Source organism: Musa acuminata, chromosome BXJ2-6 (genome assembly GCF_036884655.1).
Source record: "Musa acuminata AAA Group cultivar baxijiao chromosome BXJ2-6, Cavendish_Baxijiao_AAA, whole genome shotgun sequence".
NCBI lineage: Eukaryota > Viridiplantae > Streptophyta > Magnoliopsida > Zingiberales > Musaceae > Musa > Musa acuminata.
In genome coordinates this window covers 3,744,294-3,757,756 of record NC_088343.1, presented here as the reverse complement: position 1 = coordinate 3,757,756, position 13,463 = coordinate 3,744,294, and the positions used below count along the sequence as shown (strand labels likewise).

At 40.1% G+C, this 13,463-nt stretch overlaps 1 protein-coding gene across 3 annotated transcripts; it reads right to left on the bottom strand.

Moving 5' to 3' along the window:
• Window positions 1-914: 914 nt before the first annotated feature.
• On the bottom strand, window positions 915-12,845 carry LOC103986807 (uncharacterized). 3 transcript variants are annotated; one of them, XR_001978315.2, is made up of 6 exons: window positions 12,645-12,844; window positions 12,157-12,451; window positions 11,970-12,084; window positions 9,185-9,303; window positions 1,803-1,906; window positions 915-1,304 (listed from the first exon to the last, which is right to left on the bottom strand). XR_001978315.2 is itself a non-coding variant. In XM_065111457.1 (5 exons), exons 2-5 carry the CDS (start codon window positions 12,402-12,404, stop codon window positions 1,855-1,857), a joined length of 534 nt encoding a protein of 177 aa, XP_064967529.1. In that variant the 5' UTR covers window positions 12,405-12,554; window positions 12,645-12,845; the 3' UTR covers window positions 1,689-1,854. The 3 variants fall into 3 exon arrangements, 2 of the variants coding, with proteins under 2 accessions (XP_064967529.1, XP_018682566.2); XM_065111457.1 differs by lacking the exon at window positions 915-1,304 and having other exon boundaries at window positions 1,689-1,906; window positions 12,157-12,554; window positions 12,645-12,845; XM_018827021.2 differs by lacking the exon at window positions 915-1,304 and having other exon boundaries at window positions 1,689-1,906; window positions 12,645-12,843.
• Window positions 12,846-13,463: the final 618 nt, after the last annotated feature.

The following is a 13,463-nucleotide window of genomic DNA, read 5'->3' as shown; positions in this document are numbered from 1 at the left end:
GGGTTAAAATTAAACACACCAATAATTAGTGATGGACTCAATCATGTCATCAATTCATATTTGAATGGCTGTCATCACATGTCTTTTGGTTTTATGTGGTATATCTCTCACTACACGTTGCATTGTTGGTCAGAAGTTTCAAATTATGTTACTATATCATATCACATTTGAGGGAATTGCATTTTGTAGTATTTTGATGCATGTGAGGATGATGGTGAAATAGAAGCATGACGACGTAATTTACATCGAAATATTTCCTTTGAACATTCATAAAATTATGAAATTATCCGAACCTAGCGATAAGGACCGACGTCTAATTCAATGAATCTGAAATCAACTCTTTCAAATTTCATTAAGATAATAATGATACAGAGCAAGATTAGAAATGCAATCGATGGATATTTTATTTATTTTTTAAAAATTTAAAATTCATAATTAGTAATTTACCATACGAGTATAATGTCTTTCCTAATTAATAGGTGTATCTTAATCCGGAAATTCTTTTTCAATCATTAAGATTATTTTCTATGTTAAATAAGCAAATATGAAATAATATAAATATTATATATATATATATATATATATATAATGACGTCATCCCTTCTCTCCTTTCTAAGTTAAACAAATTCTTTGTTGATTTTGTTAACACGGCAAGTCTTTCACTATTTCTTTAAATTAAGTTAAAAAATCTATCTTTTTTGTTTTTTCTCCTAAAGAGGGCTCTTGTTTTTGTTTTTTTATTTTTCGTATAGCACTTCTATTTTTTATAATCTTAAAAATAAATTTCTCCTTTCTCATTGCGCCCCTCATCTCCGTATGTATTCTTTCTCGTAGGCCTCCACCCCTTTTTATTATACTTCTCACCTCTCCTCAAGACACAATAGTAGGGTGACGTATGATAGGGTCGATGACAATAAAGGAAGAATTGATCCCATTATCAAGGTTAATAGACAAGGAATTGAAACGTATATCTAAACTAGAAACTTTCTTGAGTACAGAACGAGTTGAATACTTGGAGAAGTGGTAAAACTTTTCCAAAAACAGAAGAAAGTTAAGTGATAAAAGATGCTCTGTGCCATGTTAGGTGATAAAACATATCGTCAAGGTATTCCAGCGCATGTCAATTGGGACGTCAACAGCCAAACTGGGGGCAGGCTCACAACACAACAACCCATCTTTTGTCTGTAGTTACCCCTTTTGTGCACATTGTAAATGAGGGGAATGTGGTGACTTAACCGCCTCATTTTACTTGTGCTCGGTGAGTCATTCCGTCGACAATCACACATGCATCGAGTGAGTGGAATCTGACCAAAATGAACAACACAGATAGATGATATCAACTCAAATGGAGAGCTTCAAACAACCGGTGAGGGCCCTAAGCGGCATTTTCATACCACTGTAAAACTCTGAAAATTCTATTCTGTTCTGAAATAAAAAAATTTGAAGTTTTCGCTTTGAATCAAATTATTTTTGACTTTTAAATTTCTCTAAATAAAAGTTTATGGAAAGATGGTTATATTCTACATAATCATAAAAAAAAGGGTAGGATGTGATACCCAAAGGTAGGATTTTGACTTTCACAAAGGTATGAAGGGATAGGTGAAATAAGATGAAACTTTCATTTGCAGATCAAATGAAAGCTTTGTTCAAAGGAGACCTTCACACATTGCCATGAACACATCTACAGATGTCATGCCCAATGCCTTGGAACTTTGATCATCAAAACTTGTATGTTACCATTATCCTTACACAACAAGGATAAAAGTTCAATTTAGATAGATGGGTTAACGTAAAAAGCTTGCCTGGTCTTTCCACAAATTTATATCTGATCAGTGTCCAGATTTTCTCGGCAAGCTAGATCAATGTTTTCACATACTGCTCCAGGTTGGTATCGAAGAGTTCAGACCTATAAAATTGAAGAGAAACCAAGTCTATGTTAACAAAGAGAAACCAACAAGCTGTGTATATTCAAATGGAAACTTGTCAGAGTGCATTCTGAGAAATCGAATAATTCTATATTAACAAAGAGAAACCGACAAGCTGCATATATTTAAATGGAAATGTGTCAGAGGAGATTCTGACAACTAGAATAATGATCCTGAATGAAGATGTGAAAGCCTGAAAGTTTAAGTTTACTTTGAAAGTATAAATTCAGTGTATTTATTCACAACGATACTGATAATTGCCTCTGAGCACCCATCTATGGTGCATCTACTTATCTGCATGATATTGTTGGACAACACAATAGGAGAAATTGATAGCTTGTCTCGTGCTCAGTTGCATCAGTGTTTGCAATGAGACAGAAAAAAAAATTTTAGATTGATCCTGCATAACATGTTCTGTATATTGCATCATGTAGAAAGAGGCCTGATTCATGGAACAAATTTAGCATTTTAAAGGAGGTTAGTACAATTTGACCTAATGATGATAAAGCTCATGAAATCATATGTCAATATTAAACAGGCCTGCATGTTATTATGATGGTAAATGCCTGTATCAACATTAGCATACATGTTTCGATGGTTAAAAAATAGGAAACAGCACATGAACTTGAAAATTATGCATTACACTGTGGCTACTGAATTCTTAAGTTTTAGGAGGCAAGTTGAGAGAAAATTTCCACTAAAGCATGTAGACGCACGCATTTGCGATGGAGAAGAACAACTACAGAGATAATTGTTAACATAGTGAGGTCTGGATCAGCTTATAACATCTTTCACCATTTGTTTGTTGTACACATTTGAGGTCTGAGTCACTTACCATACAAATATGTAAACAAATAATTTTAGAATTCTCAACACTAGTGTTTTAGATGGAAGAACTAAATTTTGGCTAAAGCTATCACTGTATGTAATCACATGTTGGTAATGGCAAGGATCATCCTAGTATAAGTACCAGTTTATAACATCTTTCATCAAAGGATTGTAATTTCGTGTCGTACCGGAGTTTCGATCATAGCTCGATACGGTACGATACGAGCATACCAAGCGGTATACTTCGACATACCGCTCGATATATAATAATAATAATAATAATAATAATAATAATAATAATAATAATAATAATAATAATAATAATAATAAAAGTTAAAAAATAATAAAAAAGGCGACGTCGCCTCGTTTCTTCTCCCCACGTGGGGAGAAGAAACCGAGGAGAAGAATTGGTATATATATATAATAAAAAAGGTTAAGAAATAATAAAAAATGGGCGACGTCATTAAGGTGATGTTGCCTCGTTTCTTCTCCCCACGCAGGGAGAAGAAACTGAGGAGAAGAGGTTTCTTCTCCCCGCTCTTCTCCCCGCACGGGGAGAAGAAACCGAGCGTTCTCCCTGTGAAGCCTTGGCGACGTCGCCGAGGCTTCTTCTCCTTACACGGATGAGAAGTTGTCGACGACGCCGAGGCCTCGTCGCCTCAAACGAGGAGGCGACATCTCATCTGCGGCGTCCGACGAGGGAGGGCGACGACGGATCAGGATCATCGAGGGAGAGCGACGCCGGATCTTCAGGTTCTCCCTTTTCTTCTCACTCGGCTAATACCGCTCGGTAGTGGGTGACAACGGTCGAAATCGACCATTACTAACTGATTTCGAGCGGTAACAAGGCGGAAACAACCCCAATCGACGGTATCGCCCGATACGGGCGGTATCATTTGAAATTAAAAGCCTTGCTTTCACCATTTCTTTGTCATACTATTGCAGACAAATATGTATAAAGGGTGTTTAATGTAATGTTTATACATATCCATGTCTTTTTGGTTTTATTCATGCTTTGCACAACATGTAGAGGGCTTGTAATATGTTTGACAGTCCTATTTTGATTAGCTTTTATGGTCGTCTTAGTTCTATAAATGCAAGTTATATGCAATCGTCGTGCAAAGGCAAAACTGCCAAAAAAACAGGTCATCCAGGCAATCATTTTTAAGGGTTTTCTAGCTTCATAAGATGGTGCGGAGTATCAGCCGACACAACACCCTAGAGCTACCTGGGTGGCATATGGCTGGATGGGCCTTTGCAGTAATGTCTAGGACTGGTTTGCTGCCTTGTTGCACAACAATGTTTTGTGGGCACTTGTGAGGACCTATCGTGGCGGACCATTTTGAACCCTTTGTCGTACGACCATTTAGAACTTGTGAAGTCTATGTTTGTAATTTGTATTACCTATCAAGTGTTTGCTAAAATATCTGCTTATGGGATCCTGAGTTAAACGCTTCTATTAACCCATCTTCTCTTTTGCAAGTTCTTAAGGGATCATAAGAGATTTCAGGAAGGCTGATCCTTTGTGGATAGACATACAAGGGTGCCGTATAACCTAGGCAAAACTAGCTAGCTCCATGACAATCGATATCAAAATGAGACAAGCACACTTAAGAACACTTGGCATAACATAAGGGACACAACAAGGCTGTGTTGAGGGCAGCCAACACATGTGACCATTAAGGGATATGAGCGTAGAGACATAGGAAAAAGAGTTGCTCAAAGAAGTGGACATTCGAGAATGAGAAACAAGGTAATGGCCAACCCTTTGTGTGAGAGGCACCACGAGGACAAGCGAGTTGGGAAGAACGCGTAGCGCACATCTAAGTTCAAGCTATGGCTTGACATTGGCAACTAAACTTGACGATGCTTAAGGCACGTACGGGCACTTGGCAAAGGTTGAGACTGTGCAAGGAGGGATGAGTTGTTCGATAACTGAAAGAGTTGTGAAAAGCTTATAGAGGTGAGGAGAATTGCTAACTCGAAGAATTCGATACTCATGCAAGGACTTGTATGCAGATGATGGACTATCTGTGGCAATCCCAAGGCGATTGAAACTCAGTACCATGGAGCATAAAAACTTTCTCTTCGGCATAGGAAGGATACGTCTATGGGAGGCTGAAGCGTGCAGTAGGTTCAGTATGTTGCTAGGCCTTAAGGGGCATAGTGAGGGCTGTATTGGCGAAGAGTTGTAGTCTAGCAAGTGTGTTCACGGTGGCGGAATAGTGCATAGTTTGTTCAACAAGACAGAGTAGTTCAAGGGGATGGTGGTCTTCGAAACTTTCAGAGGAAAGGATGCAAAAGAGAAAGTTGCTTCAATAAGATAGATACCTAGGCGAGATAAGTCTTGGTTCTTTAGAGGAAGAATCATGTGCAACAAATTGCACATGTTGAGGGGGTACATTAAGATGACAACTCCATAAAGCTTAATGGATTGAGTAAGCGATAAGGAGTCATTACATGATCTCGCATGAGGTATGGCGTTGGTGGATGCATTGCGAGATTAAGTGGGGGAGTAACCCTGGGCAACACCAAACAAAGGCACATTTAGAGCCGATGTGAAGATATGACTCAACGAAGGGTTGACCCATGGAATGGTGGCACGAAGACCACAATCAACTTAATGCAAACTAAGAAGCAGAGCAACTTCGGTGGCACTTGATGAAGTGCCCAAGCCGCATAAAAGGAGTTGAGATGGAATACAGAACATGAAGCGGAAGCGTAAAGCTTTTCCTTGGACAAAGGTCGAAGACATGAACTCTTGTAGAGGTAAGAGCAAGATCACGTTATTCCATAGGTCCTTCATTCTGATGGAGCGGACTCATCTTGTATGATACCAAAGTCGAAGGGAGCTTTGAGACATATGTATCGTATCTCGACGAAGCAATTGACGAAGGGACGAAGACAACTCAACTTGCGGAAGCAAAGTTAGGGTCAAAAGGCCTTGGCATGGGATAAGAGGAGGTGGGTACTGTTGAAGAATATGCCATAGTGTTGCCATTCGAGTGGTCGTAAAAGGAAGCTGTGCATAGTAGAGATTGTGTTGGGGACAAGGGCACAAGTTCCAAACAATGGCGCACTAATTTCAACAAAGTTAATGGACTTTGAGAGCCATTGAGCGACAGATTGTCCTAGAGTTGCGCTTCGTCCGTTTACGACCCGAGAATGAGTCGATGACGGTCGATTGTCAAAGTAGCGAACACAATCGGAGGTGACAAAAGCCTTGCAATGTGCTGACAGAGGCCACGCATGGAGAGATCGCAGTCCAAGTTCATCCCAAAAAGATCATAATGCAATGAAGATGTCACTAAGAGGCAACATGGTGCAATAGATCGTGATAGAACAATTCAAGGCACACGGGGGAAGCCCACGAGGGACTTGATCATACGGAGGTATGATTGAGAGCTACTAGGAGCTCCACTTCAATGAGCAACACGACAAAAAGGGTTATGGATTTAAGGAGTGAATGTTATGGTACCTTAAAGGTGGGTCTTCCGTGAGTGCATCGAATTTTGTATCGGGCTATATACCACCGAGGGGGATTCTGAATGTAAGTACCAATGAGTCCCATGGGGGAAACTTGATCATACAAAGGTATGATTGGAGCGACTGGAGAGTTGGACTGCTCCATAGCTCATATTTGCTTGAGGGAGCTTGACAAGTCAAAAGACAAGGCTGAGTGAGAGAACATTACTACCGAGGACGCAAAGAAGAATAGATCGGCATGAGCCCTGCAACATGATGGTGGAGGCCATGCATGGGAGTTACGGTTTGTCTTTCTATCAATCAAGGGGAACTGTTCAAAGAACACATTGGTGTTGAAGTAGGTGGTCGAAAGGGGCGAAGAAGTGATGACGAATCCAAAGGGACTTAGCTACCTAAAACCAAGCGTCGGTTAGGATAGAGGTGGACTCGGAGGAGTGTCGTAGTGCCGTAGAGGCGAATATACCAATCGTGAAGAAAGAGACGCAGATGTGAGAAAATGAAAGTAGGGCCATGGGCATGGTAGTGCCATCGAACCGTAAAGGCGGGACTTCCATGGATTCATTGATCCCTTGCACTCATGCAGGGAAAGTGCATAGTCATGAAAGGGGACTAAGGAGGTGGAGAACATAGAGGCAAACACCAAGTATCGAGACAAGACTGAAGGGTAGAGGCTAGGGAACTTCATAAGATCGGTGTCGACGGGCTTCTCATGAAGATAGTCGAAAGTGGGGGGACTTCGGGTCGATACAAAAGTGCTTGACCAAGGAATGGAGTAGGTAGTACACGATGCTATACCTTTTCTATTCAGAGGAGTACAATCCCAGAAGCGACCAAAATTATCGGAGACCTGCTCCAAGTCGAGGTGAAATTTTGCTCTTTTTGGGAAAAACTTTTTGCATTCCAAAAGTTTCATGGCAATAAGGAGGCGAATCGCAGTAGCTAACTCAACGCAAGGAATGCAAACACTTCGGGTGCTTCAAAAGTGTGAGCAAAAAGCCGATGAAGGCTAGGAACTAACTTGATTCATAAAAAAACAACCCTCGAGAAAGCGAGTGAAGTCAAATAACATTTGCCTTCTTAATTCTTAAGAGAATGGGCGAAATCGAGTATCCTAGTTCTCTTATTTATCCAGTAGAGGAGCTCTGCACATGTTCAAAGACCGTTTGAAGAAAATTAGTAGAAGACAACAATTGTCAAACTCTCACCGATGGTGATCAAGCGAACTTACTTGGAACTAACAACTAAGTAGAAGAGGAATCGATGGACAACTTTTATAGAGGAAAGACCTCAAAAACTTCAAACTCTGTGAGGCGATCATCGTTAAAGCTCCAGTAGGCATCTACCAAATTCAAGCAGCGTGAGACGTTTGAGAGACTAACACATAAGAAATGTATTTTTCTTTAACTAAGGGATCCACATGAACCAACAAAGATTAACACAACTTGACCGACTCCACATTAGTGTTAGAGTCTTGGCAAGTTGAAGCAGCATTGGCAGACCAAAGTTCGACTACTCAACATCGATAAAGAACAGTTGGGAGTCAAGAGGCACATTGTAATTGAGGCAGAAGATTAAATATTCAACAAAGGCGAGTAGATATAGCATCCATAAAGGTTTTGATGAGGATGTCGAATGAATAAGTGAGAAAGAATGTCATGGACAAATCTGTACAAAGGGTATTCGATGTAATATTTATGTATGTCTGTGGTCTTTCAATTTTGTTCATGCTTTACACAACATGAAGAGGGTTTGTAGTAAACTTGACAACCCCATTTTAGTTGGCTTTTATGGTTGTCTTAGTCTATAAACACATGTTGTGTGCAGTTATCGTGCAGAGGCAAAATTGTTCAAAAATAAGATATTCAAACAGTCATTTTGGGGTTTTCTAGCTCCGCAGAGTGGTGCGAAGTGTCAACTAAGGCAACACCTTGGAGCTACCTGATGGCACATGGCTGGATGAGCTTTTAGAATAGTGTCTAGGGTTAGTTCGTTGTTTTGTTCCGCAACAGTGTTAAGGGGGCACTTGTGAGGACTTTTGGTCACGGTCGATAATTTTGGACTTTTTGTCGCATGACCGTTCAGAGCTTGTGAAATTTATTTTGTAAATTATATTGCTTATCAAGTATTTGCTGAAATATTTGCTTATAGGATCCCGATTGAAACGCTTCCTCTAACCCGACTTCTCTCTTGCAGGTCTTTAAGAGATCATAAGAGGTTTTAGGGGAGTTGACTCTTTGCGGATGGACACATAAGGGTACCATACGACTTAGGTAAAACCAGCTAAGTCCGTGACAATACATATTTAGGGTCTTAGCCACTTTCCATACAAATTTGAAAACAAGTAATTTTAGAATTCTCAACATTAATGATTCAGTGCATATTAAAGGCTAATAACTGCACATCCAGACTTGATTTAGACATAGGATTTTCCTTCCCTGTCATTAACAGATTTAGGAACTATTTTCAGTAGTAGGTCTTATATAAATTTTAAAAAATATCTTAATTAATTAAATTCTGTGCAGAAAGCAACCATCCTTTCAAATTTTTACTATCAGCATATATGAATTAACTTGAGCCTAACTCAAGCGGAAAGCTCTGGAATGGGGAATCAAGCCTGCACTTGATGGTAGGTGCAGAAATATGGGTGTGCATGAATGAATATTAATTTTTGCTGATGTCGCAGAAGGTGTCACTGAATTAAAAAGGCAGTGAGCATGTTCTAGGACATAAAGAAACTATTTCAGGGAATATACATTAGCATCAAGTAAAATCAAACATTTGTGCAATTTGATGGTAAAAAAATGAAAACATGTAATTATGCATTAATATTAATTTTAACAGATCCAACCCCATTAAGAGACATTTCCAGTTTCAGAAACTACATATTGCAGCTATTTATACAATGAAAAAGTAGTGGTCTCATAATGCAAGTGGAGGAGTCATACTTGATTGGAGTCCCTGGAACATAGAGAGGATTCTTTACAACATATTCCACATAAAGGCTGTATATTTGCTTCAGAGACTCTCGATGGTCGCTGGTCTTTGGATGTGTGATTAAGATAAGCTACATAAAGAAAAAGGTAAACGCTAGTTGTTTGCCTCAATGGTGATGCTATAGTAAAAGAAGCTTTAAAGAGTAAAATGTACAGTCATGATCTTCCAGTAAGAAAAATACTTCTCTAGTCAAACATGACTGTTCAATCATGGTTCCTCAGAGAAAGTTTAGCATATAATAGATCACCATCCACTGTCTAAGATAGATACATGACTCATGAAGCCAGGACAAAGGGCACAACTAGTGTTTCAGCTATATGCACAATGATGGTGATGAAGCCAGTATAACGATGCAAAACCAGTTGTCCCTACTACGCACACAATAGTGATTACATTATTAAACAGAAAGATGAGTACACTGAAGATCAGCATACACTTTTGCTCTACTGTACCTAAACGAACAACACTAATCTAGAGGCTGAATCAATACCGTACCTATGGTGGATTCTGACTTGTTTTGGTATTCAGTTCCTCACACAGCTAAATAAACACAATTACTTTCAGAGAAGGAAAAGAAATCTGTATGTTGATTTAATGAGTTGGAACCATGAAAGGATGATGGCATTCAGCCAGAACTTAAACCACATTTTTAAATAGCCAATTCCATGAAAATGGACATTAACATCTACACATGCTAAAAGCATGTTTGAATATGTTCTCAATATGAAACTGTAATAATTAGCTTGGCACCTTAAAATAAATATTAAATCAAGGTTTGTCATTTTGGATTCTGGACCCGTTTCAAAGATTTGCCAGGTTGGTACTTACCAGTCTATACTGGTATACTGACACACTATATGCTAGGGCGTGCTGATAGGGACTCGGGCAATCAGCATCTCAGTCGCCAACTGTACCGGTCCATACCGCCTGTACCGACTCAGGCGGTACAACAAACCTAATTTAAATTCAGTCTCTAGCAGCTTTTCTAAGAGTTATAATGTGGAGTAGTGATGCTAGACAGTTGTAGATCAACTTTACCACTCTGAGCATTGGTTACTGATTTAGTAGAATACCAACTTATCTCATGCAAAAGGAAAAAAAGTTTCAAGCCTAACTATCATTGCTTTGTATTTAGCTGAACAATTTCCAAGATAACCACAAACCCATCTTATTTTGTAATTCTGCCCATTCATTTTCGGCATAATCATATGTATGCAGCAAGAGATTTGCAAATTAAGTACAAGGCAGCAAATTCATGCAAAAGGAAAATTCAAGCTCAATTCAATAAGAATGAAGCATCACCAAATAAGTACTTCCATTGCTTGTGAAGATTGTTTGAAGAAAAAAGTTCAAAAACAGAAAAAACCAACAGCCAGATAGAAGAGTTGTGCTTGGTGATTGACCACAATATATATGGTGAATTTCTTTGTTCCAAACCAAATTTCTTAAAAATGTAAAATCATTTTAAAATTCTGTCCATACTAAACCTAAGTAACCTATTGGTCTAATAACTTGTATGAGGCAAGCTTGGTCACATGGCTTAATGTGGATAACAAAGTTACTATTAGTAGACCACAAGCTCGGTCTGATGTGTCATGGGTTTTACCAAAAGGCATGCACTTGATGTGTTTCTGGATGCCTTATTAACATAGGATGCATGGTTCCAAGTTGAGATCGAGTGGCAAATGGATGGCATGAACAAACACAATCAAGAACATCACTTTAGAAATGTTGCAACTAACAAACAATAAATTATGAACCAAGGGGACATTTAAGAACTAGCAATCAGCCAACTAAAATAAACAGGGATTGATTCTTGGATTACTAGGAAAAATGAATTGCCCATATACCCACCATTCAAATTTGCAACTCAACCAAAGAGTTGCTTTTGTTCCTAAGTTCAAGATACTCAATGGGACAATCTTGACCAACAATTACATTTTATAGACATTTTGGAAAGTAGTAATGCTCTATTGCTTCAACAATTCCCCAAAAGCCTCTTAGTGGTAGCATTTGAATGCTATTACTCTTTTAAAAACAAGTCAACCAAAAGCTTGGTTTAAATGAGGAAATCTTTAGAACTTAGTTGAGGTTGGTTAGTTACAAATCACTATTGTTTGTTAGACTTGTGAGAAATAGGTCTTACTCCAACACAAGATGATGAAATCTCAACATCGTGTGAACCGCTCAAATACACTAAGGATGTTCGGTTGCTAATGGGAAGAAATAATAATTAGATAGCACAAAATTTATGCATGGGTAACAAAAACATCAATTCGTGTGTTGAAGTAAAACTAAAACGTATTAAGCCACTTAATAACCCTCTTTAACTAGAAACTTGCAGTTACAAACAATCCTACTTAAAAGAAATTCCAAAAATAAAATAGGATTCTGAACTACGAATTGTAATTAGTTAATCTCCTTCAATCTACACCTAAAATAGTATTCATGCCCATCAATTCTGCTCTAAACAAGGTTCTAACATCATTAGAAAGAATCACACGAGGAATAATATAAAGAATTACTCAGATACAACAAGAGTAAGAAACCAACTGAAATATCTGCTAGTTTGATTCAGTTGAGCCAAGGACCAGTCCACTTAAAAATCTAATCTGAGATGCTCTAAATCTTACATGAAATCAACCAAAATTAGGAACAGTTCAAACACAAATACAAACAATGCCTACAAGTCTAAATATCCAAAATAAGGAAAGACAAAGGAAGAATTCGACTAACCTTTATCCCAGACGGGCTTTCCATGAAACTCAGTTTATAGGTATTGGTCCTAAAACTATAAAAGGAGCAACCTTGGCCCGGTAACAGCGGCACCCCGAGATTGCCTTTATCCACGCTGCCAAAAGTAAGGGATTCACTGCTCCGCTCGAGCACAGGATATCAAAGGGGGCCGAAATTAGGCACGTACCTGGTGGGATCCATCTTGGCGGTGAAGGAGCGCAGGGAGAAGAGGAGGCCGAACATGAGCTTCTGGTCCTGGTTGGCGTCGAGAGTGCGCAGAGGGCGGTGCCACTCGCGGTAGAGGAGGCAGACGCCACCCCGGTTGAAGATGTAGAGCATGTGGGCGTTGTTCCCGGCGAGCCCCGTCGCCGTACCGGGCGGCGCCGCAGGGGAGGGGCTGATCTCCGCCGCCGACGAGCCGCTGAAGAACTGCATCGCCTACGATCCCCGACGCCGCGCTCGTTCTCCTGCCCTTCCTGGATCTGCGCAGCCGGTGGTCAGCAAAGGCGAGTGGATGATAGATCCACTGGCAGGGATATAAACGGAGTGGATTCGGATCGGATCGTCTATTCGTCTCCGATCTGACTGCCAATCGAATAGTTAGATCAGTCAGATCGGAAGCACGATCAATGTCCCGATCCGGTTCGACTGGAACAGAGTGAATCACGTGCGTACCTGGATGGAGGGCGTCGTCGGGAGCGGCGTCCCTGGCACAGCCTGACGTCGGAGAAGAAGTGGTCTTGGCGAAGTGGCACTCTGGTCCTTCGTCGCCGCCGGAGATGACAACGGCCCGGGGCTTTCGGAGAAGGAGATGATTGAAGGAGGGCGAGGCGGAGTCACCTGCGTCGGCCGAATAGCACGTGCGGGAGACGCTTACAACGCAGCGAGAATATATTTTGCCACGTACCCACCAAATGAGAGTGTGTTTGCTGTTTGATGTTTGGTGTGGACAACGTAGTAGAAATGTGTATGGGGCTGACTAAGTATTGTATCCCATCCCTATACTTTAACATGTTAAATTTATTTTTATAATTATAAAAATAAAATATCTAAATTTATTTATCCTAATGATATCAGTTATACCGATGAAAATTTAAAAAATAAAATATAAAAAAATAATTTTAATATTTGATAGTGGATGGTGTCGGTGGTGGCGGACGACATTGTTGGCGTCGACACCGACGCAATTGCCTGGTCGCCTTCAATGATAATAAGATTCACTCTCATTGCGATGTCACCCGCTTCCTTGAGGAACACGTCATCGACCTCATTGCCACCTACCCCGCGCCACCCTACATCAAATGCCGCTCGACAACTATGTCAATGTCAACGTAGATTGCGGTAACTGTTGAAGTGAAGATTGTGGTTACCTCACCATTATCCCATTGGGCGGATCCCAATCTTGACTCAAAGTTAGGATCGTTGGAGCTCCTATCGCTCACCCCACTGTCATGTCAATTCTAGCACAACCTCATACCAAGTGGCATCGCTAAG